General features: G+C 39.7%; 1 protein-coding gene across 4 annotated transcripts in view; it reads left to right on the plus strand.

Annotated features, from left to right (window-relative positions):
- The window catches only part of plxnb1b (plexin b1b), a 207,681-nt gene extending 181,031 nt beyond the window's left edge, over positions 1-26,650 (plus strand). For 3 of the 4 annotated variants that reach the window (XM_021321950.2, XM_021321951.2, XM_021321953.2), the window contains 16 exons: positions 2,472-2,620; positions 4,084-4,184; positions 7,785-8,002; positions 8,274-8,452; positions 8,540-8,606; positions 13,525-13,671; positions 13,795-13,960; positions 17,879-17,982; positions 18,056-18,188; positions 18,266-18,432; positions 19,428-19,588; positions 23,852-23,999; positions 24,164-24,228; positions 24,425-24,500; positions 24,579-24,653; positions 24,989-26,650. In XM_021321950.2, the coding sequence (XP_021177625.2) occupies positions 2,472-2,620; positions 4,084-4,184; positions 7,785-8,002; positions 8,274-8,452; positions 8,540-8,606; positions 13,525-13,671; positions 13,795-13,960; positions 17,879-17,982; positions 18,056-18,188; positions 18,266-18,432; positions 19,428-19,588; positions 23,852-23,999; positions 24,164-24,228; positions 24,425-24,500; positions 24,579-24,653; positions 24,989-25,093 (2,061 nt within the window). In that variant the 3' untranslated portion in view covers positions 25,094-26,650. The remainder of the gene's footprint in view (positions 1-2,471; positions 2,621-4,083; positions 4,185-7,784; positions 8,003-8,273; positions 8,453-8,539; positions 8,607-13,524; positions 13,672-13,794; positions 13,961-17,878; positions 17,983-18,055; positions 18,189-18,265; positions 18,433-19,427; positions 19,589-23,851; positions 24,000-24,163; positions 24,229-24,424; positions 24,501-24,578; positions 24,654-24,988) is intronic. The other variant, XM_021321952.2, reaches the window with a different exon arrangement.
- The last annotated feature ends 319 nt before the right edge of the window (positions 26,651-26,969 follow it).

Raw genomic sequence — 26,969 nt, forward strand, 5'->3', positions numbered from 1 at the left:
AACAAATTCTTCTTCTCCGAACAACTTCTTCTCACTCGCTCAATTTTAACCCTATCCACATAAATTATACATCAAAACGTAGGAATTTTTGTCTGGATTCGGAAAATGTAACCATCATTGGTGTGGGATTTATAGATTTTTCGCAAATCACCTCAGAGCGACAGTAACCCGAAACCTTCCCCATTCATTTCCTATGGAGCGGTTTTCAAAAATGACACCTGAAAATCCAAAACATCACATGTTTTCGCATCGTCGCTACTTCTAAACCGTTTCATGTACAGGCATGAGACTTTCACCCATGAATGTCCCGACCCTTCTGACACTCACAAAAAAGAAATTTTGTGGATAACTGTTACGGTTTTTCCACAGGAACAATTTGTTCGGGTGTAGCGAATGTGCAAAATCCTAAAAACGCTTTGGAGCTGCATTCTTCCACAACATCCACTTTTTTACATCGTCGCTGTGCCTACACCGATTTTTGTACAAACATAAAAATGAGCTCCATAGTCCTCAAAAGCCTTCTGATACTCACAGTGAAATAATTATTTTGATATCTCCTATACTTTTTCAGCTACAGCGATTTGTTCAGGACCATTTTCAGAGGATTTCTGAAAATCCATAAAAATCCCCTTTATATCATAATTTTTAACGCCTAAATTAAAGTATTTGTAGCAAAAACCGATACTTTGTCTTGTTCTCCTATCCGTTACGAACTAAACGCTGAAAAAATTACATCTCTACCTTATACGGATCAGGAGATATGGACCGTTGTTTGAGGCAAAGTATTCCATTCTATTTCAATGAGCCAGAGTCTGAGCCAAGTCTCTGCACTTCGGTAGACTGGCCCGCTGCAGGTGTGTCAGTGAGTTTCCATGACGACGGAACTCTGAGGGCCAGAGGGAGAAGCTCCATTGAGATACAATGGCAACTTTCATTGCTCACTGCAGTGGCTGTGATTAATGTAGCAATCTGAAATTCGCACAGTCACTTCCTCTTGACATTTTAAAATTTTCAAGTGTCTTTCAGCGATATGTCAATTTTCTGTCCCATTTGGGATTTCACATGCTTTCCTATTGGGCCTTTGCTTCCAACAGGACCTGGCATGATAACCAGACACAACCCAATTGGCCAATACAGCACAACCCACATGTGGGAAATGGCGCTACTGACCATTTTGGTCAAATGTTGAGTTCTGGGCCCAGATGTGGTGAGGCTGAGTTGCTAAAGGAGGCCAATCTGACCCATGAACTTTGGTCACGTTTGGTGACATTAAGTATTGGCACCCCTTTTTGAGGCACTTCCCAGTACAGGATTTGGACCAAACTGACAGAGTACAATCACCCGGTGATACACAACTTTGTTAGCGGCTAACGGTTAGCATGTTGCTAACCGGAAGTAGCTCTAGGAAGCTCGTACAAACTTCTGCTTCACAGAGTCTGTACTTCCTTTAGAGAGAAAGCTCCACAAGAAATTTGGCCTACGTTAAATTATTCAAATTCTTCAGATTTTTCAAATTTCTTCAAATTCTTCAAATTTCTTAAAATTTTTCAAATTTCTTCAAATTTTTCAAATTCTTCAAATTTCTTCAAATTCAATTTTTTTTCAAATTTTTCAAATTCTTCAAATTTTACAAATTTCTTCAATTTCTTCAAATTTTCAAATTCTTCAAATTTCTTGACCTTTTTAAATTTTTTAAAACATTTTCAAATTCTTCAAATTTTACAAATTTCTTAAATTTTTCAAATTCTTGAAATTTCTTCACATTTTTAAAATTTTTCTAATTTCTTCAAATTTTTCAAATTCTTAAAATTTTTATAATTCCTTCAAATTCTTCAAATTTTTTCTAATTCTTCAAATTTTACAAATTTCTTCAAATTTTTTCAAATTCTTCAAACCTGATTTCAATGTTTTCTGCATCTTCTGCTCAATCATTCTGCAGATTAGCATTCTCACTCGCTGTTACGCAGGAACAGCTTTTTCTAGTTGACATTTGTTATAAAGTGAACCAAAGCACTTTGTAGGAAAGGAGGAAATACTTTTTTCTGGTTCTTTTTAAACTAAGGACATTCAACAGCGACCTGGAAGTTGCTGAGACGGATCGTGCTACCGGTAGTGATCGGGTAGTGACAGTTAACAATCTGTTGATCAAGGTTAGAGATGTCTATATTTACGAACCTCTGCCAAAAGGAGCGCTTGCTCGTCTGCCATGTTTTTTCCCCCACACTGGACTGTCCGCAAAGTTAGGTATTTCTTAGGTGCGCGGAGCGGAAATCTTTGACCGCATAGAGGGACGTGGTAGCCAAAGTGTAATATGGCTGAGCGGACCTCGTGGATGCGTCAAGCATAAACCAGGCTTAAGGAGGAGAAAAGCCTTCAGCATGACACCTGAGCTGTGTTTGTCACCTTAAAGGCTCTTGTTATATATACCCACATTACTATCTAATTAAAGCAGAGGTTTTTGTGTGTTTTAGGTCCAAATGGGCCACCTGAATTTCTCTCTTGGCAAGGTTCAGTATGACAACCTCAGCTCACCCACCTTTCCACTGGAGGCCCAAATTGGAGTTGGCGTCGGAGCATCCATAGTTGCCCTGATTGTCCTCATTATTGTGCTCATTTACAGGTTAGTGGGGAAGTTTGTCTACATTTGTCGGTATATTTACAGTGTAAACTGAACATTGTGGTAAAGTCAGGTTTCCTGTTGTAGGATCTGCCCTAATCTTAAATCAAGGTGAAGTTTATGACAACCTGGAATCATATGGCCATAGGGTTGCTTGTGATCAGCTTTCAGTTTAATCATACCATAGGACTGAATGAGATCCAGTCAGAGATATGATCGTCCAGACCTTTGCTTCCAAGAAATGTTCTAACTAGTGCGATATATGCTGCTAAAATAATAAAGAAATGCATTTAAAACTCATCAGATCTCAATTCAAAAATCCTGCTGGATCTCCGATCTGATATGGAATGGGTAAATGTCAGGAACACGAGGATATCACATTATTTAACAAAACTGTAAATGCTGAACCCATAGATCCAAAGTCACAGAGATAGTGAAGCTGAACAAACTGATCCAAAAAGCTGATCCAATTTGCTGAAATTCCATTGCAGGAATTCCAAATGGTCCTCAGTAGTGCTCTCATGCATCTCTGACAATGTCGATGCATCTCTAACAATGTCGAGGCTCCATATCAGATGACTGATGGTGTCCTGGGGTATTTCCTCCCAGATCCTAACCAGGGCCTCACTGTCTCCTGGACAGTCTGAGGGGCAGCCTGGTGGTGTTGTATGAACCTAAATAATGATTTCCCAGAGACGTTTTATTAGATTTACATCATGGGAGCGTAGAGGCCAGGCAATGGTATAAACTCCTTCATCCTCCAGGAACTGCAGGCATACTTCCGCCACATGAGGCCAGGCATTATCATGCAGAAGGAAGAACCCAGGGCCCACTGCACCAGCAAAGGGTCTAACAATGGGTCTGAAGATTTCATCCCGATAGCTAAAGGCAGTCAGGGTGCCATCATTTATCCTGTACAGGTCTGTGCCTTGATCCATGGATTAGCCTTCTCAGACCAGCACTGACCCAGCGCCCTACAGATCATCCCGAACAATGTTTCTGCAGCTTAATGTTCACCACTGCTTCTCCAGACCCTTTCATGTCTTTCACATGAGGTCAGAGAGAATCTGCTCTCATCTACTACAGGACGTCGGGCCTCCAGGACACCCTCATGAAGTCTGTTTCTAATGGTTTGCTCAGAGAAGTTCACACCAAGTGCCTGCTGGAGGTCACTTTGTAGGGCTCTAAAGAACTCATCCTGCTCCTTCATGGACAGGAGACCAGATACCTGTCCTGCTGATGTATACGCTCGTTTTGCAGGCAGGGCTTATTCAGACCAAATGTTCTGAAATCAAGTTCTTTTTGGCTCACTGCCTTTGTGTGACAAACATAAGATTTAGTTCCCATTTTCTGTGTATATAAGTTTTATAAAAGAGACCCCAGGTCCTTCCATTTTTCAGTGCATATGATTGATCCTCTAAGAAGCGTTCTCAATAAGCCTCCTGCCTCACTCTGATTGCTGACAGGAGGAAGAGTAAGCAGGCTCTCAGGGATTACAAGAAGGTCCAGATCCAACTGGAGAACCTTGAGACCAGCGTGAGGGACCGATGCAAGAAGGAGTTTACAGGTAAGTGTGAAAGGAGTTACTAGAGATGCACAAGTCAAACAGCCAGGGATTGGAATCAGACGGTTCAGATCATTAATCAGTAGGTCTAATACAAACAATTATCTACTCTACAATATTTTTGGAGTTCAATACAGACCAGTGCCATATTCCAAAAGATTTTCTGAGTCTTCTCAGAGAGCTCCTATCTTAGCCTAAAAATTCCTACCTAGGATTATTAGCTTCAGAGTGATTCAGATGCTGCTGAGACTGACTGAGGAAGGAGACAAATTAAATGTTTATCTCAGTGAGGAGGTGTAGCAACAGTTGACCCCGTTGCTAGATGTGATGCTGTCTTTTAATTTGATTTGTTAATAATAAAAGAAACAGACAACAAAAAAATACAAATGTGCTCCTAGTAATCCAGGGGTGGCCAACTCCACTCCTCGAGAGCCAGTGCCCTGCAACCTTTAGATGTGTCCCCGGTCTGACACGCCTGAGTCAAATAATCAGTTAATTAGCAGGACTCTGAAGAACCTGACTGCATACTGAGCAGCTAATTGTGCTATTTGATTCAGGTGTGTGGGGCCAGGGAAACCTCTAAAAGTTTCAGGACACTGGCTCTCGAGGACTGGAGCTGGACACTTCTGTAGTAATCAAAGGAGAGAAATTAACCAATGAGACTGGATTAAGAAATATGTGACATACTGATGAACCTAGCTAAACTAAATTGTCACACAGCATCAAAATGTTTCAACTCACCTCATTTACATCTTCATCATTTAGATTGATACATTGTTATGGTTACTATCAATACTGATCACTTTACTACTTTATCTATTTGATATTAATGCACACTCACCTGTCAACATTTTACTGGGATTGCCTGTTTGTATAAAGCGGTTGGATTTGGCAAAATGGCTGACAGAAAATGGAGAAAAGCTATGCTGCACAGTTCTGGGAGGAGAGTGGAAGAGTGTTGAAAGGTAAATTGGTTCCTGGATCATAATGCCAAGAGGCAGACTTTGAAGCACAGATCAATGCACCTTTTCTCTGCTTTTACGCACCAACCTGGACAGTGAGAAGCGCTCTGTGCAGCAATCAAAAGCCAGAGAAGACAAGGCATCACACAAGCAAACTTCTTGATGACCATTTGGGCTCTGGATGCTGACATCATCATATACAATACAGCATATACTTTCTTTCCTCTTTTACATTTTCCCTCTATGTATATAGCGTGTATATTATTGTACTTCTAGAGACTTCTATATACTTATGTATATATTTTTTGGCAACTTGTTTTAATTCTCAAATGTTTATCATTAAAAACCCGTATTCACGTTATTTGACTTTTTTTTTTTATTATTTCGCCAATAATGGTTTTTTTTTCTGAAAGATTATAATCTCCTGCTGGGGTAGTATTTGTTATTTTTTGTCTTTTAAGCATTGTTTTTGCTCAATTTGTTAATAGATATAGCCTTTTCTTTATATATTTTCCATAACAACATCATGTGACCAGGGTTACGTCACTGCGCATGCAAACAGTTGGTCAACAGGCCGCTAATAACAGCTAGAGCATTAGCTATTTAGACCGGAAAGTTTTCTCCTAGACAGGTACTTTTAATGACATTTTATGTCACTTTCAAACATGTTTGTTAATTTTAAATGCCTCCAACGCTTAGCCTGTTGGCCCGCCAGGCTTATAATACGCTGGGGGGAACCCTGAGCGTAGTTGCAAAAAAAAAGAAAAATTCAAGATCAAGTGTAAAAAGGCACAAGAAGATGTTTGATTCCAAGAGGGATAAAACTCTGGTTGTGCTGGGAATACAGTATGACTGTTTGAGTACATTTAAGGTGAGCCGCGCTGACTCTCCGCAGACCTTTTATCCTTCATAGTCAAGTGCACCTGTTGCCTACATTTCTTGTAAAAAAAATCCTACAATTCCCACACTTTCTGGTAAAATGTTTTATTAATGTTAAGCACGTAGAGCCGTTTCTTTTCCTGCAGACACCTACCGCACATCTGTCAGTGCGCACAGAGAGGGACTGTGATGACGTGCGTCCTTCTGACCGCCTGCTTGGAGCAGCTCAGTGTATCAAGCTCAGCGTCACATATAAACCTCTTTGATGTGAAGACTTCCTGGCGTCAAGCAGTTTATAGGGTGACGCCATGTATGCGGTCATAAAAATTGAGCTCTGCACGTACCTGTCTGCAGATTTATGACGGTGCAAGTATGTGAGTGCTGGAGCTAAAGCTTAGGAAGCATTCTGATGTCACTGCGAAGTTGATAGACACGTGTGTACATGTCTTGCTAATAGTGCTACTGGTGCTAGCAATGCTTTTAAGCTCTATTCTGACGGGATTAGTATTACCTTGGGACCACATCTTATTTGTGATTTATTTAGTAGCTGCGTCAAAGGCTACAATCTGGCTTTCTAGTAGTTCTGCAATACTGCTGGTAGATGGTGCCACGGCTGTTTATCTTAGTAGCACCATCTTAGCAATGGAAACAAAGAATAAAGGTCCAAGATCCAGTGTAGAAAAAAAAAATTCCAAGAGGGAAAAAAGTGTGATAGTGCTGGGAATACAGTATGAACGTTGGTGTTCACTGAAGCGGAAGCTAAAGCTGCCGATTGCTCAGATGTGATCACAGAGTTGATTGACGTGAGTAAACGTCCTTATCAATGATAGCAAACAGGCTTAAATCGGAGGCAACCAGACAGCTGTTTTTAAGGCTGTGCACAAACTACAGGTTGCTCAAGAGCGAGTCACCAGAAGTGACAAAGACTCCTGGATAGGTGTCCAAACATCCTCAGAAAGAACTGAACGAAAGTCCGGTTGCCTCCGATATAAGCCTGTTTACTATTGTGATGACCCGGATAACTGAGAAATTACACAGGCTTGTCCTTATTTATACCGTGATAATAGTAATGCTCTTCTTAGCCTCTAGAGTCTTAAGTACAAGTAGGTTGGTTGATTGATTGACACAACACACTATCAATGGCAGTCCTTGATACCGTCTCACTGTGCTACGTAAGACCACAGATTTAGAGCCACAAGCAAAGACTTTTCCACAATTTTTCCACAGTCCTCTTCTCTCTGTGACAGCCGAAAATCGCACACCGTTTACCGGGCATAAGAGCTACTTTTAGTCTTCGAATTCTTTGTATTTTCAGACAAAGATACATCTTATAGGCATATAAGATGTTTTACCAAAATTTAATTATGGCAATTAGCTACATAATAACAATAAACATTCTTGATTCTTGATAATCCTTCAACAAAGAAAATATTTTAATTATTATTATTGCTGTCTGTATGAGAAAAAAATCAAAGTAGATCAAAATTGGAATCAGCAAGTTAGAAAATCAGAAATTATTATCATCTTGAAGGATGAATCTCTAAAAGCTACATGAAAGAGGAGAGAAAAGCAGTAAGTTTGTCCAGGGAATAAAAAACTAAAAGGTTTGAGCCTTTGCAAATCAGAAGATCCACCTTGGCCCAACTAAGTGAGCAGTGAACATGTAGTCTAACAAACTTCCACCTTACAACAATTCTCAGCTTGAACATAGAATGTTAGAAATATTAGAAGCTGATGACTGACCCTACCTACCTCCACCCAGACCTGATGACGGAGATGATGGACATGTCCAGCGACCTGGTGGGCTCAGGCATCCCCTTCCTCGACTACCGGATGTATGCGGAGCGGATTTTTTTTCCCGGCCACCGGGAGTCCCCGCTGAGGCGCGGTCTGGACATGCAGGAGTGTCGGCGGCAGACGGTGGAACAGGGCCTGGTTCAACTATCCAACCTCTTAAACAGTAAACTCTTCCTCACCAAGGTACTCATCATCACCTTCAGAATCCTTACTTAAAACAACACTGTGTGTGGACCAGTGGTCCCCAGCACTGGTAACCAGGGCCCATTGTCCTAGATATTTTAGATGTGTCCTTGCTGATTAGAGTTGCCTTCACAACACGCCATCATATTTTGCAGAAGCCTGTCAATGACCCTTTAAATCAGTTTTAGGCAACAGGAAATAATCTAGAACCAAGGCTGGGGACCTCAAGTGCTGTTTTAGAGCAAATCTTAGCTTGATTTTTACCCCTCAGTTTATTCACACTCTGGAGAGCCAGCGGACATTCTCTCCAAGAGACAGAGCCTACGTGGCCTCCCTGCTGACAGTGGCTCTTCATGGCAAGCTGGAGTATTTCACAGACATCCTCAAGACTCTGCTGAATGATCTGGTGGAGCAGTACGTGGCCAAGAATCCCAAACTCATGCTGCGAAGGTAAAACAGTGACAGACAAATGAGAGAGGGATTGTAGACACTGGGTTTTTCAAACTGCTCTGAGATGTTCTACATGTCTGTCTGCAGAACAGAGACTGTGGTGGAGAAGCTGCTGACCAACTGGATGTCCATTTGTCTCTACACATTTCTCAGGGTCAGTGAGTCCATGGACAGTTGTTTATTCCAATTGTAGGTGAGAAATTTGTGTTGTTCCATTGAGTGTCACCATAATTTCACACACTTTGGACCAATGAAGGGCTTTTATTTGAAAATCAATAATAGAACTGTTCAAATCATAATATTTCCTAGTTTTTCTCCAAAAAAAGGATGTCTTAAAGAATTTAAGAAATCTTAAAATGTGATGTTTTGTGTAAGATTATTACATTTCTAAAACAAACAGTATAGACCACTTTTCTTGGTAATAAAGGCCACACTGCCCGGAGATGTTTCCCTCTTCTTGGCATGTCTAGGCTGGTTGAAAAACAACAAGTTCCAAATAAAGCGGGGCGCGGTGAAGTAAAGCAGGTGAAATTGAGTAAGGCTGTTGGGAAAAGGGGCTTTACAATACCTCAACTTTTTATCAAAGAGATGTTGACAATATCTACATAGATTTTTAAAATCTTTCTTTTCTTTTTGTCACTTAAAACATTGTTTTCCTGCTAATTGAGAACCAGACCATAATTGCTTTACAGTATATGTAACCTATAAGATTTCTTAGAATTTCCCAGAGAGAACTTCCTATCATTACAGATGACGGAAATTCAGATGGAACAGTTCTTTTCATTCTTTTTACCTCCTGCTGAGAGCCTGAGGTTGTAATATTCCAAAAAGTACAAGATTCTCCTATTTTAAATTCTAAACATAATACTGGAGGATCAGGAAGTCTGCTACTCCATCAATTGTAGCCCAATCTGCAGATCCTATCATCCTTACTGGATCAAAAGGTGTGTAAATCTTAAACTTAAGACATATTTTAACATCCACATGTGGTATCACAAAATAATCAGAAACTGCTTTACCTCTGACAGAATAGAAGTGAAAAGATCAAACTCGGGATTTTATCTTACACTTGCCATACTGCACTTTCGTTCCTTTTTTTTTTTTTTTTAAAGGCCTTCCTGTGTTTATTTAAACCTGTATCCAAAATAATTCTAGAAGAAATATCATCAACTGACTCCGCAAAATCTTTTAAATCTAAAATGCGACCATTGAAATCTCCGCAAATATATACAGAGTCTATCATGGCAGAATTAATCAAAGCAAGCAAGTGATAAAAAAAAAAAAAAAAAGTTCCTGGGCACAGATAATGGGATTTGTTTTGTGTATCAAGATGTTTACACTCCAACCCGGTTAACATGGCAGTGATCAAACTTTAATGAGAGAGCTGTGTATGCAGCACTAAGCACAGTTTCGGTCAGGTAAAATTAATCCTGTTTTGGGGGTTCTTGTTATATACGAGCACAAATCTTTTCTTTTTCCATTTTCCATCTGAAAATGGAGGAGTTCTTAAGAGCCAATTCAGAAAAGGTCGTCAGGTGTGGGACATCCAGCGGGGTCACAGGGGGCTGGTGCCTGTCTCCAGCAGTAAGTGGGTGAGAGGCAGGGTCCATTCTTGACAGGTTGGATGCCACATAACAAACTGACAGAAAACGATGAAATAACCCCCAAACACCTATCAGGCAATGAAGTACATGGTTCAGTCCAATGAGGCTTTCAGCTGTACATGGCCCTGTCCCAATACTCACACTACACTCTACGCACCTCCTTTGAAGAATGCACCAGGTGGAAGTGCACTTAAGGGTCTGTGTGCGAAGGTTACAAGTGTGCAAAACTGGAGAATTGGGATACTACAGGATATGTCATAACTGTGACTCCAAAAATTACAGAACCGTCAATGTTTTTGCAATCTTTACTACTAAAATAATTAAAATTGTAATAAACAAGTGTTCTGAGGGGAATAAAGTGGAGGAACTGAAATTTGAGAGGATTTGGTATAGAGGATTGCGAGAAATGAAAAATGAACGAAAAATTGTATTTGGGTACATGTTAAAACATGTACCCAAAATTAGTGTTGCACCGATAGCGATACCAGTATGGGACGGGCCCAGATCCAGCACTAAAATGCTGGTATCAGTATCAGCGAGTACCAACAAATAGGGCACTGATACCATTTTGATGTTTGTATGTCACTTGAACGCAGCCTTCTCTGTCCTGACTAGTATTATACATGTTATATAAGTTCATGAAAGTTGCACTATTTTGGCATTTGAGAGCCAAAACTCAGGGTTTAAAAGAGATTATTAAATTATTAATGTAATTTTACTGTCTTACTGTTGCAATACTATTATACATGTTATAATTTCACGAATGTTGCACTATTTTGGCCTTTGAGAGCCAAAAGTTTATTCAACTATTGTCACCCATTCCAGGTAGGCAATAGAAAGTTCCACAACCCTAAGTAGTATGCAGTTCTTCATATATACACACATCAATTTCAAACAGACGGTATCGGTATGGGCCAATACTGCACAGCCAAGTATCGGGTATCGGTATCGGGGCCAAAAAATGGCATTGACACAGCACTACCCAAAATAGATCTAAAATAACTAAAAAATATATGTTGTGTGCCTTTAATTAATGATAGAACCTTGATGTGATATTGTTTTCTTGTGATACAGAAAGTATGTAAATAATATTAAGACATTTAATATTTTTATAGCTAATTTTTATAACTTCAACTGCTGCTCTGGTTGCTTATTTTTTTGTAAACAGTTACTTTCAGATAAACTCATAAAATAGGCATGCTTTACTTGCTGCTTTCAGACATTTTAAAGTGCAAATACATCAAACTAATTCAATAAAGCAGACAGAATAAAACTAAACTGGCTGCTACTATAGGGAACACCTTTTACTTTGTAAGGTGGTCAACAAGTCTCTCACACCGACCTAGCATTTTACCCATATGTCCTTGAGAATTTACCAACCAGGCCAAACCCTTCCCTAATGTCCTCTGAATTTTCATCACCTTTTCTCTACCCTTTCCCTCCAATTCCATAATTTTTATCATTTCACTGTAAGAATATATATATATATATATATATATATATATATATATATATATATATATATATATATATATAAATGCCTAAAAAAATGCTAAAAAAATCATTTCACTGTAAGAATATATATATATATATATATATATATATATATATATATATATATATATATATATATATATATATATATATAAATGCCTAAAAAAATGCTTACCTAAAAAAAATTCTTGCTTACAGCTTTCCTGTAAGATTAAAAAAAAGAGTAAAAATAACTACAAATATTAATTTTAAAGAAACAACAAATGTGTGATTAGTCATTTACTTAAGGTGGCAGTATGTTTTTAAATGTAGCATACAGTCCTTTTTACACTCAAAACTAAAATATGTTGCTTTATGACTTGTATACTTGGCATATCTTCCTCTTTTTGCTCAAAACGTCACATGCAGCAATGAATTGTGGGCAATACACTTCGGCGAAGCCCGCATCAACATGGACTTTGCTGGAGTGTGGATCAAGGGGGCAAAGGGGGCAGGGCGAAAGACCTCTCTGGAGCACTGGCACGCACTCAAGCCCTCAGCGGGAACGAGTATTTGAGGGGCATATGGGTTGAGTGCGAGTATTGGGACAGGGCTCATCAGGTCCTTCTGACCTTGGCCTTGCCTTTTGCCAATCAGAAAGGGAAAGCCAAACACCCACCCAGGTGACTCAAACAAAGAAAGAAGTATTAATACAATATTAATATATTAATATTAAGAGACCTTGCAGTGTTTGTATGTGTGCACGGTATATACATTTTGTAAGGTGTGATGAAAAAATAGAAAAACATAATGGGTGAGAAAATGTATTTAAAGTATTGGCTGTAAAGTAAACTAAAGTGAAGCAAACTACTGGTGAGATGTGAATTTTACTATGTGTGGGTTGCCATCACACTGTTGTACCCCTGGATAAAATCTGTTGCACTACAGTTGTGTCTCTGGCCTCAGAGGTATGTTGGAGAACATTAGAGAACAACCAGCATCATAGAGTCCAAGGAACCTAGCAAGCAGGACAGGGAGAACGTTTTGAAGAAGATAAAAACAGGGTCAGGGTCTACAACAATATCCCACACTTTAAACATCTCCCAGAGCTCTGTTCAATTCATCATCTGAATATGGAGAGAGGATGGACTACCTAAAGACTTACTAAAACATGAAGGTCCACCTAGACTGACAGTCTGGACAAGGTGAGCATTAATCAGAACAGCAGCTCCAGATAACGCTGGAGGTTCTAAAGATATCCACTGCTAGGTGTAAGTATCTGTTGAATAGACAGCTTTTAGTTGTGCACTCCTTAAATCTGGTCTTTATGGGAGAGTAGCAAATAGAAAGCCACGGGGAGTCCGTTTTCCAGTTTTCTAAATGGTAAAATTGTAAATGGACTGAGCTTAACAAAACATTGATGAGTTAGAACGACCCAGTCAAAGTCCATACCTTAATTCTACTGAATCTGTGGCAAGACTAGAAAGTGATGCTTACAGACACTCTCTACCCAGTCTGTCATAGCTTGAGCTGAGCTGTTGCAAAAAAGAATGGGCAAACATTTCCATCTCTAGATACATGTCTGTCTGTAGAGCACTGACTCGGGCCTGATTAAAAATTTTCCTGCCAGGTAACAATGGTGCACTAATAGTACAAGCCCTGTTGCCTGAGAATGTGATGTACTGGCAACCTTTCCCAGATGTACTGCTGGAAATTGGCACCAGCCCCCATGACACTGCAAGTGGGTGTAGAGGATGGATGAACATTGACAGAGCTTAAATGATTACTTAAATTCAGTAAAAACATACGTTTTTCTCAGTGTTTGTTTTTAGAGAATGGCTGGAAAATATCTGAGTCCAAAACAACAAATCTACCAACGTGTCCTTGTCTGGGCCCTTCACTCTTTCCTCCAGAGTGTGTTTGGCCAATACTAATTTTTGTGTGTGTGTGTGTGTGTGTGTGTGTGTGTGTGTGTGTGTGTGTGTGTGTGTGTAGGACTCTGCCAGCGAGTCTCTGTACATGCTGTTCAAGGCCATAAAACACCAGGTAGATAAAGGACCGGTGGATGCTGTAACACGGAAGGCCAAGTACACTCTGAATGATAACCGTCTGCTGCGAGAGGACGTGGAGTACAAGACGCTGGTGAGAACAAGGCAGACTTTAATCCAAATAAACACTGTCATCCAGGGGAACATTCCCATGACTTTCAGAAGGTTGAATGTTTTTTATACTCCTCCCTTTCCTCCTGTGCGTTTTCGGCTGCAGACGCTGAATGTGTTGGTGCAGAGTGGAGGAGTGAACGAGACCCAACCCCTGCCCTCAAAAGTGCTGGACTGTGATACCATCACCCAGGTGAAAGAGAAGCTCCTGGATCAGGTGTACAAGAGCACCTCCTTCTCCCATCGGCCCCACGCCGACTCACTGGATCTGGGTGAGAATCTCAGCATACAAGAGCTGCCACCTGAACACACCGTTTTGCTATCTTGTACACGTGGTTCTCTCCAACAGTATCTGCATAAGGACAGAAAAGTTCAACTTCAAGTTCATACATTTTCTTTGAAACGGTTGAGTTGTGCTGCCCCCTACAGCAAATAAAGCATAAGCACAGCACAAATTCAAAATTGACTTTATTTGCCAGGTATGTGTACACATACAAGGAATTTGACTCTGTAATTATGTAATGCTCATGATGTGCTTACTCATACAAAAACACAATAATGCAGTAATAAAAATCAAACGGTCTGAAGTTAAGAAAACATGTACACACAAAGGAGCAGACAGATTGAGATAATAAAGCAATGGAGCAATAAGCAGAGGGCAAAGGACGCAAGAGGAAATATTATTTCCATTGTAATATTTACTATGTACATGTCAAAGATGGAGTATGTAGATGTACAGGAGCACATCCACATACAAACATACGTGTTTACAGTGTGATGAGGGTAGTGAATGAGAATGCTGGACTAAATGAGTATTATAGACGGTGTTATGTACCTGAGGTTAGGTATACAGTATATAGAATATTCAAATTCAAATATACCATATTGATCCCAAAGGGAAATTAAATATCTCTTGTAGTGGTCTGTATTGCAGCGAATTTAAAGAATCTTCTGACCGAAGACATTGTTTTCTCAAAACAGTCTTATGGAGAGGATGGTCAGGGTTGTCCATAATTTTCTTTGTTTCATAAAGAATCCTTATTTGCATTATCATCTCCAGAGGTTTCACAATCGTCCCCAGAACAAAACCAGCCTTCTTTATCAGGTTTTTGAGGTCCCTGGTTCTGATGCTGCTGCCCCAACAGATGACAGCAGAAGAGATAACACTCGCAACTGACTTAGAAAAGATATACAGCATCTTGCTGCAAACCTTGAAGGACCTTCACTTCCTCAAGAAGTACAGTCTGCACAGTCCCTTCTTACAGACGACTTCACTATTGTGTCTCCAGTCTCGTCTGCTGTCCAGATGAACACTGCGGTATTTATATTCCTCAACCAACTCCACTTCTTCTCCCATGATGGTAACTGGGTTTCACCTAACCTTGTTTCTCCTGAAATCTAAAATCAACTCTGTCTGTAGTATACAGAGTGAAAAGTAATGGTGAGAGTCCAAGCCCCTGTGGTGTTCCTGTGTTCCTGACCACCTGGTTAGAGACACAGTCCTTCAGTCTCACAAACGGTGGTCTGTTTGTCAGGTAGTCAATGATCCAGGCTTCTGGAGTTTCTGATAAAGCAGATCAGGCTGAATTGTGTTAAATGCATTGGAGAAATCAAAGAACATGATCCTCACAGTACTGCCTGCTTTGTCTAAATGACAGTGGGTTTGTTGAAGAAGATTTATGATGGCATCTTCAACTCCAACTCCACGGCGATGAGCAAACTGCAGGGGGTCCTGATAACTAATAATAATAATAAATTTAATTTGTGATGTACTTTATATGTATGCACATCCCAAAGTGCTACATGATAAAACAAGGATGATGAGCTTGTTCCTGAGCTGAACCTATTGAAGAACGTGTTCAGCTCATTGGCTCTGTCCAGATTTCTGTCTTTGCAATCCTCCTTTTGCTTAAAGCCTGTGAGCCTCTTTATCCCTGACCACACATCTCTGATATTGTTCCTCTGCAGTTTATTGTCCATCTTCTTCCTGTGCATCTCATTGCTGTCTCTAATCTTGACTTTGAGCTGCTCCTGTATACTCCCCAATAACTTTCTGTCTCGCTCCTGAAAGGCTCTTTGTTCTTGTTTAACATTTCCTTTAGCTCACTGGTGATCCAGGGTTTGTTATTAGGGAAGCATCTCACTGCTCTGGTGGGGATGGTGTTGTCCACACAGAAGTTCATATAGTCAGTCACACACTAAGTTATGGCATTGATGTCCTCTCCTTGTGGCAGGCAAAGAGAAGTCCAATCAGCTGCTTAAAAACAACCCTGTAGGGCTTCTTTGGCTTCCTGCGACCTCTTTCTAATCTTCTTCATCTTCTTAATAGGTAGTCTCTTAACGAGAGGTTTATATTGAGAGCAGAGAAAAACAAGATTGTGATAAAATTTCTTGGTATGAATCCTTGACATTAGCATAAAACAAATTCAATATCTTGTTTTCTCGGGTGGAGCAGCTGACAAACTGGTGAAACCTTGTCAGTGTTGAAAAGAGCAAAACTTTGTAAAATCACCAAAAATTGACACAAATTTATTGGGATGTTATGTCTGTATCCTGGCAACAATGGAACTGATGACCTCACATACATTATCGGCAACAGCTGAGGGTGGAATGTAAACAGCTGCCAAAATAACACTTAACTTACTGTCTTTGACAGCAATCTAATAAAAGAAAACAGTAAGCAGCTTGTCCCCAGAATTCAGTCACAGCATGTAAAACATTTAAAGACAGTCCAACAACTCCTGGAGTAAAAACATCGGGATGAAACACTTTAATAAATAAATTCCGCCTGGGCAAAGATCAGTTTCCATGTAAGAAATAAAAAAGATTCTTTCTTGGTCCAATGGAGGGAGCGATGCATCGCTCTGGCCTGTGTGGGACAGCTCTCAGCTTAGTAATACTAATTTTACATTTTAGAGACATAAAAAGACAACAAATAAGCATTAAAGTACGGTTTATAGGTTGGGTTCTGCAATGTTATGAGTATAAAACTATATACAACAACTATAAAACCAAAGTTGCATAAAATAAGTGGGCTTCGCAACAGTGAGCATTATTTCCAAGTGTGTCGTATCACTGCGCCCCTCTGGTGGGGTAAACAAATGTCCCCGCAAATTCTACAAATTAAAAATTAAAATTAAAAACCTACCGAAAATCCTCGCTCTCATGTCATCTTGAAGACATTCTTCTTCGAAATGTTGGCTACAAACGACGTGTTTTTTTTCTGGCCTGAAGGCAAATCCTCCCTCTTCAAGTAGGCAATCCAACAAAAGAGCCTGTGGTGGATCATGAATTGAAAAGGTGAAAAAACTAATATTTTTTTCACTTTTACCCGATGTATTGGAACATCCAACTGCCATGCACGTGGGCATTGTTGCTTTAACAATAGCTTCCGCAAATTTCAACGGTGAAGTCCTCTGGAAATCTAAAATAATTATTGTTGATCGCAGCTGTGTACAACAGTTCCTATTGAATTAGCTTGTAGAGCGCAGTGCCTCACCGCGACATTACGTCACAGGATGTGATGTCGGGCGGCCATTATTGCCCATATTTGGGCAATAATGGCCGCCCCCAGACACAGTGACCGAGGCAACAATTTATGCTTTTATTTTCTTATTGATTAACGCTAAATTCATTAAATCACCACGAACGTATTAGTATTAGGTATAGCTAATGATCCACTGATTTTTCCTTGTTGACCGAACTTCTCCTATAAACTTTGTTGGATTTTTTCTGAGAAAGTACAAAGTTTGGTCATTACATGCTGTAAAGCTGGAAGTAACATTGATTCTTAAAAGAAAAATTTAAATATCTTTTTTTGTACTAATTTCTTAGAGAAACTGTTGTTAAACAGGGATGGAGGCCTCATGGTTCAATTGTTCCCTTCTAACAATGCTACATGACATAGGCCCCTAGAAATAATAAATGGCCATCAGACCACTAATGATCGGTTGGTAGCCTGATGGTCCTCTTTTGCACGTGAGCAAACAGTTTTGATTGTCACCATTTAACTTGTTGATCCACTATACAAAGGTTCTGCTGATAAGGCTGAGTTTACCTGGAACTCGTCAGACTGAAGAAATCTGTTGGAGAAGAAGCGAAAAGTTTCAACAAAGTCATTTGGCTGATGTTGTATCAGAATAAATTGAATGCAGAAGGTTGAGTAACAACACACTGCTGCTCTTGTTCAGAATGGAGGTCTGGTGTTGCCGGCCATCTCATCCTGTCAGACGAGGACCTGACTTCTGTGGTGCAGGGCAACTGGAAGCGCCTCAACACTCTGCAGCATTACAAGGTGACGCCTGTCAGCCTTAGGCTCTTTACCACACAGGACCAAATAGTTTAACTTTTGTTTTATGTTGTTTTAGGTCCCCGATGGTGCAACAGTAGCACTGGTGCCGCGACATACCAAAAACATTCACCATGACAACCATGATTACATCGCTGGAGAGAGTGAGTTCCTTTGCAAAAATCAGTCAGTGGCTTATTTCTCCTGTTCAGGTATTTAGTGAACTGAAGGTGATAAAGATAGATGACAGCAGTGCTTTGTTTATCATTGGATCACATTATTTCCACAGAGACTCCAATGCTGGAGGATGCAGATGAGGGTGGCATGAAGCTATGGCATCTGGTGAAGGCCAGCGAGGAGCCTGAGCTTCCTAAACACCGCAGAGGAAGCTTGAGGGACAGGGAGAGGGCCAAAGCCATTCCTGAGATCTACCTCACCCGCCTGCTCTCCATGAAGGTATACACACACACACACACACACACACACACACACACACACACACACACACACACACAGGCCTTCATAGTGACGGAAAGCTATATCTCTGATATCCTTTAATATCCTTCTATTATTGAAATTTCATATCAGATGGTAATAAAACCTTTACATTGGCTTCTGAAGATAGTGCACACTTAATCTACACACAGATTATTGCACAATAGACAGTTATCTGTTAAAATTAGATTTTAAAATTCTACATGACATGTGAATGAACCTTTTATGGTCCCAACTATAGATGCTATTTTTGTCAGTTTTTAAAAACATTTGTGTAGATGTGACTGATGGGAAAAGTCATGGATGAGGCCTGCTTTTATTTTGAAAGCAGTTGTAAACCTGAATACCATAATACTCAGTACCCCTGTCCCAGGGGAGCTTGACCGGCAGTGTTTGTGACTATAGAAGAAACCGATGCGATGAAACGGTAAATAAATGTCTTCATTAGTAGTACAGTATTGGGTCCTGGTACCGGTATTACTTTGGCTTATAAACCCATCTCTCTGGGTGTGATTGGGGTCTTTATAATTTAAAATGGCTAAGCTGGATTCCTTGCTTACTCACTCATTTTAGTCTGTTACCAACTTACATGGGACCTCATGCTGACATATCTAAACAGCTATCAGGATACAGTGCTGTCTTGATTTCAAAATACATTTTCCATATAAGTTAAGTGATTGTCTCATTTATTTATATAACACATGTAACAAACTAAACTTATAGCAAAATCTTCCAGAACACCAGTTTCATCTAATAATCCATTATTCTGCTACAAAGTTATTTTGATTTAGTTTTAAATGCTTAGTTGATCAGTTACTCGATGAGTTAAGTGATTAAAAGATGTATATGTGATATTCTACCACACAGTTTCCATGTCTCCTCTATATGAACCATTCTGTGCGAATGAAAACAGACTGTAGGTCTTAAATCAGTTTGTCCTTCTTTATGTCACTCAGGGGACATTGCAGAAGTTTGTGGACGATCTGTTCACAGTGATCCTCAGCACCAGCCGTCCTGTCCCGCTAGCTGTCAAATATTTCTTTGATCTGCTGGATGACCAGGCAGGACATCACAACATCACCGACCCAGAGACCATCCACATTTGGAAGACCAACAGGTACCGCAAAACTGGCAAGAAGAGGGGAGGGGTCAAGTGAAAGGGTGGTACAGGAGCACCAGGAAATGTTTTACAGTGGTGTCTCCTGGTGAGTGTAATCAGATCCGGTTAGAATCTAAAAATCTGATCTTGTATCCAGTCCGTGAATGCACCATGGTAAAGACCTAACAGGTTGCACTGACCATAGACATCATATACGTAGACGCGTCTTTGGGCGCGGGTTCGCACGTCAACGTCACCGCCATATTGTATGTGGCAGAAAAAAGTTAAGTTCTGTTGTAGTGAACGTGGATCAGAGAAGATGCCTCATTTCTGTGCTGCATGGAAATGTATTCTGGCTGATTTCACACACACACACACACACACACACACATATATATATATATATATATATATATATATATATATATATATATATAATGTGTCTGTTATTAATATAAGGATCAATTTCTTAAATCGAAACATTGTGGTCTTTATTATTTCATAAAACCGTGTCACATGTGAACCTTTAGGAACAGACTTTTTGGGGGAGTATTAAAGAGGTAAAATTACTAATATGAGAAAAAAGACCTAGGACAATAAAGTAAAAAAAAACAACAACAACAAAAAAAAAACACAAAATTCAATTCAATTCAATTCAATTTTATTTATATAGCGCCAAATCATGAAACATGTCATCTCAAGGCACTTTACAAAGTCAAGTTCAATCATATTATACAGATTGGGTCAGATTATACAGATTGGTCAAAAATGTCCTATATAAGGAAACCAGTTGATTGCATCAAAGTCCCGACAAGCAGCATTCACTCCTGGGGAACCGTAGAGCCACAGGAAGAGTCATCTGCATTGTACATGGCTTTGCTGCAATCCCTCATACTGAGCAAGCATGAAGCGACAGTGGGAAGAAAAACCACCCATTAACGGGAAAAAAAACCTCCGGCAGAACCGGGCTCAGTATGAACGGTCATCTGCCTCGACCGACTGGGGTTACAGAAGACAGAACAGAGACACAACAAGAGAAACAAAAAGCACAGAAGCACACATTGATCTAGTAATCTGTTCTACATTAGATGGTAGTAGCGGGTGAGCCGTCTTCTCTGGATGATGTCACAGTTAACAGAACGCCAGACCAGGTGTACCTACTATGAAGAGAAAAGAGAGAGAACAGAAAGTTAAAGCAGAAATGACAACACATAATGCATAATTGAAGAACAGTAGAACTCAATATAGTGAGAAAATTAGATCCTGATATACTCCAGTAACCTAAGCCTATAGCAGTAAAACTATAAAGGTAGCTGAGAGTAACATGAGTCACTAGTTATAATTTTTGTCAAAAAGAAAAGTTTTAAGCCTAGTCTTAAAAGTAGACAGGGTGTCTGCCTCACGGACCAAAACTGGGAGTTGGTTCCACAGGAGAGGAGCCTGATAGCTAAAGGATCTGCCTCCCATTCTACTTTTAGAGACTCTAGGAACCACCAGCAGACCTGCAGTCTGAGAGCGAAGTGCTCTGTTAGGAACATACGGGGTAATCAGAGCTCTGATATATGATGGAGTTTGATTATGAAGGGCTTTATACGTTAGAAGAAGAATTTTAAATTCTATTCTTGATTTAACAGGAAGCCAATGAAGGGAAGCTAAAATTGGAGAAATATGATCCCTCTTGTTGATTTTCATCAGAACTCTTGCTGCAGCATTTTGGATCAGCTGAAGGCTTTGAACTGCATTTTGTGGACTTCCTGATAGTAAAGAATTACAATAGTCCAGCCTTGAAGTAACAAATGCATGGACCAGTTTTTCAGCATCACTCCTGGACAGAATGTTTCTAATTTTGGCGATATTCCGGAGGTGAAAAAAGGAAACTCTGGAAACCTGTTTAATATGGGATTTAAATGACATGTCTTGGTCAAAAATAACACCAAGATTTTTTACTTTATTACCAGAGGCCAAGTTAATGCCACCCAGATTAAGTGATTGGTTAAGAAGTTTATTTTTTGAGGACTCTGGCCCAAAGATTAAAACTTCGGTCTTGTCAGAATTTAGATGCAGGAAATTTAAAGTCATCCAGCTTTTGATGTCATCAAGACATGACTGCAGTCGAAGTAATTGATTGGATTCATCAGGATTTATGGATAAATATAGCTGAGTATCATCAGCATAACAGTGGAAATTAATCCCATGCTGTCTGATAATTTTGCCTATCGGAAGCATATATATAGTAAAGAGAATTGGTCCAAGGACTGAACCCTGTGGTACTCCACAGGTGACCCTAGAGTTTGAGGAAGATTTATTATTAACATGAACAAATTGGAATCTGTCTGACAGATAAGATTTAAACCAGCCTAATGCTTTCCCCTTAATCCCTACAGTATGTTCAAGTCTTTGTAGGAGAATATTGTGATCAACTGTATCAAACGCAGCACTGAGATCTAACAGGACAAGTATAGACACAAGTCCATTATCTGAGGCCATGAGAATATCATTAGTGACCTTCACCAGAGCTGTTTCAGTGCTATGATGAGCTCTGAAGCCTGACTGAAACTCCTCAAGTAGGTCATTACTTTGTAAATGTTCACAAAGTTGATTAGCAACTACTTTCTCAAGAATTTTAGATAAGAAAAGAAGATTAGATATAGGTCTGTAATTTACTAACTCATCTAGATCAAGAGAAGGTTTCTTAAGTAAAGGTTTAATAACAGCTACTTTCAAAACCTGTGGTACATATCCATTTACTAAGGATAGATTAATCATGTCTAAAATAGGGCCACTGATCAGAGGGAATACCTCCTTAAACAACTTGGTTGGGATTGGGTCTAACATACAGGTAGAAGGTTTAGATGAAGCTAAAATTTTAGATAGCTCAGAAAGCTCTACTGCTTCTAAACAGTTCAAACACTGCGCAGATTCTAAAGATTCCTCCAATGCTGCCTCACTTACTGAGGACGAGGTAATCATGTTTGGGAGGATGCGAATTATTTTATTTTTAATGGCATCAATTTTATTTATGAAGAATCCCATAAAATCATTACTACTGAGAGCTAAGGGAATGGATGGATCAACAGAGCTGTGGCTCTGGGTAAGTTTGGCAACTGTACTAAAGAGAAATCTAGGATTATTTTTATTCTCTTCAATTAATGATGAAAAATATGCTGCTCTAACTCTGCGGAGGGTCTTGTTATACAACAATAGTCTGTCCCTCCAGATTAAGTAGGATTCCTCTTGGTGTGTAGAGCGCCATTTTCTCTCCAATTTCCTAACATTGTGCTTCAAGGAACGCAGCTCTGAATTAAACCAAGGAGCCAGCTTCCTGTGAATAATCACCTTCTTTTTCAAGGGAGCTACATTGTCTAATGCAGAACGCAATGAGGAAGTCACATTGTTAGCAAAGGTATCGATTTGTGAATGGGAAGAAACAGCAATGCTGTTTCTCATAACATTACCAAAGTGGTAATGTTATGAGAAAAACGTCATATTATGAGAATTAAGAGGGAACATTTCCAGGATAGTCACAGTTTGCAGAATTATTTCACTCCTGGAGTAATAGGGCAAGGTTAGATTATTTTAATTATTTTTATTCTTTACGAGAATAAATTCAGGAGAATGAAGCTAAAGAGATACGAAAATAAACTTGTAATATTACAAAAATAAAAATATTCCGAATACAAAGTATATTCTGAGATTAAAGTCCCTCTGATACACATTTAACATGGCGGACGCTCTGACGCATCGCAGCATAGGCAGAGCCTGCCCAATGACGTGTCTACGTATATGATGTCTATAGCACTGACAGGAACATTCTCTGGTGTGGAAGTTGTTACTGTGTGGAGAAAGCTGAGTTCGTTCAGTGAGGCTTTAAAAGAAACGTTGGTTGGAGCCTTTCCAAAACACATAGCGAGATATCAGCAGGTTCCAGGAAGGCTAAACCTTCTACAGAAAAAGTGCCCTGTTTTACATTTTTGGCTTTCATTTTTGGGAAATGTCAAATCTGACAGTTCGGTCAAAGGTCTACTAGCTTTGCAGGAAATACATGCAATACTGACTAAAGTTACTAATGCTAACCATGCTAATATAAGATGCTAAAGGCAGTTTAACATTTTACCCCCATTATCATAGAAAAAAGTCCTGTTTACCTACGGGTCAGAACTTGAACTAAATCACATACACGAAATTGGCCCAAGAATCTGATGTCATATCTCTAGTAAACAGAGAATATGTAAACAGATAATTGGTGGGTCCAATATTCCTGCCTCCTGTTTTTCATTCCAGCCTCCCTTTGCGTTTCTGGATCAACATCATCAAGAACCCCCAGTTCATCTTTGACGTCCAGGTGTCGGACCATGTGGACGCCGTTCTGTCTGTCATTGCTCAGACCTTCATGGACTCCTGCACCCTTGCTGACCACAAACTAGGGCGGGTGAGCAGTGGTCCTCCTGTGCTCTGCCACTTTATAAGCTCTCAGTAAATGAAGTAAAGCAGAGCCTTTCAGCTATAGTCAGTTAGCTACTGATGTCACAAAGATTAGAAAACCAGGTCCTTCCTTCAGGGTTTGATGTAATTCTTTTCTTCGCTGTGGAACAGGATTCTCCCATCAACAAGCTGCTGTATGCCAGAGACATTCCCCGCTACAAACAGATGGTGGAAAGGTTTGGCCAGTTTCGTCTTAAAGCTGTTTCATGTGGTTAAAAACTGCTTTAAAAGATTAGTATGGAAATGGATTTAAATGAAATTAACAACTTATTCCCTGTGAACATAATGTGATACTAAAATCTTCCAGTCAAACTTAGATTCCATAAATGGTTTAAATTAAAGGCAGGATAATGATGAAACTGGTTGTTGCAGGTACTACGCTGACATCAGGCAGACTATTTCAGCCAGTGACCAGGAGATGAACTCAGCCCTGGCTGAGCTGTCTAGGGTGAGCGCAGCCACACTTCCACTCCCACAGGACCGGGAGCAGGGGAGCACCAACTCACCCGACTGCTTTGTGTTTCAGAACTACTCTGGAGAGCTCAACTACCTGGTTGCACTGCACGAGCTCTACAAATACATCAACAAGTACTACGACCAGGTACTTTACTCATTTAGACCAATTTGGACATGGTTTCAAACCTTTATTTCTGTAAATTAAGATAAATTTCCGTTTGCAGCTAATGAAAAAGAGACATTTAAGATTAGAATAGCATATGAGGCAAATAAAAAACATGTTGGTTTTTCCTTTGACAAGTCGAAATTTAACTCAATTCCAATTATATATATTTTTATATAATTATATATATTTTTTTATTTGTCTGATACATCTGGAGACAATGTAGTCTGATAAGTTCCTACTTTTTTCCTATAGGAGCACAGATGTCCCACTCAGAGTAACTGTAACTGTTTTCCTTCTTGTCATCCTCTTGGCAGATCATTACAGCTCTGGAGGAGGACACGACAGCCCAGAAGATGCAGCTGGGATACCGACTGCAGCAAATTGCAGCAGCAGTGGAAAACAAAGTCACTGACTTGTGACAGAGGAGACTTCGACCCATGTGATGGTGTTGATGTTCTCTGCAATTGTCTTCCCTCCAGGCGCTTTGGTAAAATAACGTAGACAGTCTCAGACCCTGAGTCTTGTGTAGAAATAGGACGAACGACAGACAATAGAAGAAACCTGAACAAATACAAGCAGGAATGATCCGCGTTTACTGAAGGATCCTGAAGAACAGAGCTGTTTTTATTTTTCTTTCAGCCGAGATCAAGCCTTTAAAAAGACAACGTGAGCTGATCTAAAAACAGATTACATAGGGATTTGTTATTTTCTTTTCTCCAGAGTCAATTTAAGGAAATAATGCCTCTTATTCTTTTGTTCTTGTTACTGCTGTATGTTGAGTTATTTCTCTGTGTGCTTGTGTCTTGGGGCATATTTTCCTGTTAATAACTGTCTCATTCCTAATTTTATGGTACGAAGTGCTGGAAGCAACACATTGGATCTTTGAACAACCGGTACTTTATTTTGAAAAACATGAAAACTGACCTTAAGTTAGTCAAAGACCAAAGTGTTGGTCTAAAGCCTCATAAAACAAACATCAGAGTAGAAAAGGTTGCCACCGCCTCTACCTCAGCCTACTGTGCTGCATCAGTGATGTTCTAACACACTGAAAACAGCTTTATACTTTTCAGCTGCTTCCATCCACTAGTACAGCAGCACAGCCCAGGTGTGCCCTCAGAACCAGCTACACACACACACACACACACACACACACACACACACACACACACACACGTCAGGCGTTTTCTTTAAGCTGTTTTGTAGAAGCATTTTAAGTGAAACCCAATGTTTTTTTTCCTCTTTGTTTTTTTTTATACCAGTTCATATTTTTTGTTTTAAGTTGTGGCTCACCTTGTTTGACTGAATTGTCTCAACCTGAAGTAGTGGTACTCCATAAATCATGTCTGTGTGCATTTCCTGTATTGAACCAAGAGTGGCACTTTTTCATACCCTGACAGTTCATATGTTCAAGATTTTTTTAATTTCAGTAGGTGTCATATTTTCTTTACACTGAGTTTGATAGTTTTCTTAGTGAGAGGCTGGAATGACAGATGCTGTACAGGCTATTCATTACAGTATTTATTTTAAAAAGATGCCAGCTTCTCTGCTAATGTTGTCCCAACTGGGTTAAAAAGACCCAGCTTTTTAATGGCTGACACGTTCCAAAAGAAACCAAAATCAAAGAGAATGGACATTTATTTTATGAGCTGCCTTATTCGTCTCAGTGCAGAGTGTTGCTGTGTATCATGTCTGATCTCATCAGAATGCAGCCTAGAGGCCTGTAGTTCCCAGACTCTTCTGTTGTTCACTGTTCAGATGGACTGAAGCTCACCGGTACCAGTCGGATGGAGAACTAACTGTTAGATTGTACACATTTGGCGATGTAGAGCAGGCTCTGCAAGGAGCAGTTTTAATGTTTCACATTTTATGTTGCTGTTGTTGTACATACTGATTTTAAATGTAACCATAGGGATTTAACCTGTTAATTAAAATAAAATGCAAATGTTCACAGATGTAATAAAGTATTCCTAAAAAAATGACGTGTTTTCTTTTTGAAAGTCTACCAGTAGCATTCACTTCCTGTGTAGTTTTACTGTTGGGAAACAAGTTCCCACACATATACCAATCACACAAAAATTGGGGGGAAAAAACAACAACAAACCCATTATAAGGTACTGCAGCTGAACTTCTGACAGGAAACATGTCTTACAAGGGAGGAAACGATTCTAAAACTCGTGTCAATCAGTCGCCAGGGGGCAATCTGCATCGATTCTAAAACTTGTGTCAAGCAACACAAAGCAAAGTTCCTACAAAATCTGGAAAAGTCTAGAATTTGAAAATTTATTCATAAAACAG

Source organism: Fundulus heteroclitus, chromosome 20 (assembly GCF_011125445.2).
Source record: "Fundulus heteroclitus isolate FHET01 chromosome 20, MU-UCD_Fhet_4.1, whole genome shotgun sequence".
In the NCBI taxonomy this organism is placed as follows: Eukaryota; Metazoa; Chordata; class Actinopteri; order Cyprinodontiformes; family Fundulidae; genus Fundulus; species Fundulus heteroclitus.